Below are 1,856 nucleotides of genomic sequence, written 5' to 3' on the forward strand. Positions count from 1 at the left end.
ATGCTCCCTTCTGTCATAAGTTCGAGACGAAGCAAAGTGTATCCACTGGTGTTTGGTTCTCAAAAGATTCCAGTTTACTGTCACATGGGAAACTTTGGATGTGGCGGTGGAGGATGGACACTGGCTATGAGGATTGACGGTGCAAAGGTAAACCCCTTGTCTTCTTTCAGAACCTCTTGATTTATTGAAACTGAAAAAAGAAATGAAATAAAAATGTCACTCTTTATTTCAGAGAACCTTCCATTACAATTCCCATTTCTGGAGCGACAGAAATGTCTATCACCTTGGTGGAGGCAGGACTGGCTTTGATTTACAAGAGACTAAGTTACCGACTTACTGGAACACACCCTTCTCCAAGATTTGCCTCGGTATGAAGATTGGTCATCAGCTCCGGTTCATTGTCATCAACAGGCACGCCAACTCACTCTACTCACTGATCGCTGATGGGAAATACCGTGCTACGGCACTTGGTCGTAACACGTGGAAGACGCTTATTGGCTTACAGGCCTCATTGCAGCCCAACTGTAACAAAGGATTCAATGCTGTAGGTGACAACCATCTTCACTCCAAAGCAAGAATCGGCATCACAGCAAACCAGCAGAATGACTGCTCATCGTGCGACTCCAGAATCGGTCTCGGTACTGGAGGGCTGTTTGATGACTCCAACACCTGTGGCAATCAAGCAACACACTGGCGAGACAATGGAAACAAGCATATCAAGGTCATGGGGTACATCCTGGTGCAGTGACAAGGGACACAGTTGACTTTCTAAATTTCAAGCCGAGAAGCCATCATCAAGTAGCAAAAATGTAGTATTCTAAAGCCTAGAAGCTAGTAAAACAATGGGTTTAAAATTCTCTTCTCCTCTGATCCGATTTATCTCAATTATAGATTTTTTTGTAGTGAGTCTAAGACGTGTTAATTGTGCAAAGCTAATTCAAGTTTTAAGAATGAGGTAAATATTGGCTACGAAAACGTATTCGGTGTTCATTATTGGTCCACATGGGAGCTGTAGGCTAAGGAAAGTCACGATCCGATCACACACCTAAAGGTGATACACAAACATGGCGAATTTTGATTTTTTTTGGAGCCCACAGATATTAATTATTAATACGAAAAAAATAATTGGCTCAGATACGAGAACTAACGTAACCCAAAAAGTAGTACTGCGTAAAATATTGCCTACTTTTCTCGCTCTCATTAGAATCAACTACTTTTTTGTACCATTTGCTTAAGACGGCAGTTTCCGCGTGGAAAACGAATGAAGGTATTAATTTAATCATTAGTACTTCAACGGAACGGATTTCCTTCCGGAATATTCTCGTTAGTCATGACCTCTTACACCACAACTTCAGATGACACCTTTTAATTCATACCGGTAAGTAGTCCTAAATGGATCAATCAGATTTCTTTTCCAAAATTTATAGAAAAGAATTTTGTAGCTACCTCATGCAAAAGAAAGGATAGTTTTGGAACTAGTCATGATCAGTCGTCCCCTACAGACCATGGAGGGTAAGAGTTAAACAAAGAAAACTGACTACCAATTTAATGCCATGTCTCTAACAGTGTTGCACGGATAAATGACAGTGACTATGGACAGGACTTAGAAAATCATCCTAGTATTTTGGCCATTCATGAACATTATAGGGACATCAATACACCATTTTCTTTTGATTTTCGCTGTACCAACTGTGTGCAGGTTAAAAAATTGCTTAAAGAAGTTAATGTGAGCAAGTCGAGTGGTCACGACATGATACGGCCATGATACCGGTTAAAGAAGAAAAGTAAAATTATACGAAGGCTTACAAGAAACTTAGCTGCATTATTGAAATATTTTTCGTTACTTTTTGGACCAA

At 40.1% G+C, this 1,856-nt stretch overlaps 1 protein-coding gene across 1 annotated transcript; it reads left to right on the top strand.

Annotated features, from left to right (window-relative positions):
• On the top strand, nt 1-1,856 carry LOC111337084 (putative skeletal organic matrix protein 5). Its single transcript, XM_088725416.1, has 2 exons — nt 1-147; nt 233-1,856. The coding sequence occupies exons 1-2, from the start codon at nt 1-3 to the stop codon at nt 746-748; spliced, it is 663 nt and encodes a 220-aa protein (XP_088581542.1). The 3' UTR covers nt 749-1,856.

Source organism: Stylophora pistillata, chromosome 6, assembly GCF_964205215.1.
Source record: "Stylophora pistillata chromosome 6, jaStyPist1.2, whole genome shotgun sequence".
Classification (NCBI taxonomy): domain Eukaryota; kingdom Metazoa; phylum Cnidaria; class Anthozoa; order Scleractinia; family Pocilloporidae; genus Stylophora; species Stylophora pistillata.

Bases quoted from the DNA above. Each gene is read 5' to 3' on its own strand.
- LOC111337084 (XM_088725416.1), top strand. From the start codon at position 1: ATGCTCCCTTCTGTCATAAGTTCGAGACGAAGCAAAGTGTATCCACTG. The intron at 148-232 runs GTAAACCCCTTG...TCTTTATTTCAG, and splicing joins TGAGGATTGACGGTGCAAAG to AGAACCTTCCATTACAATTC.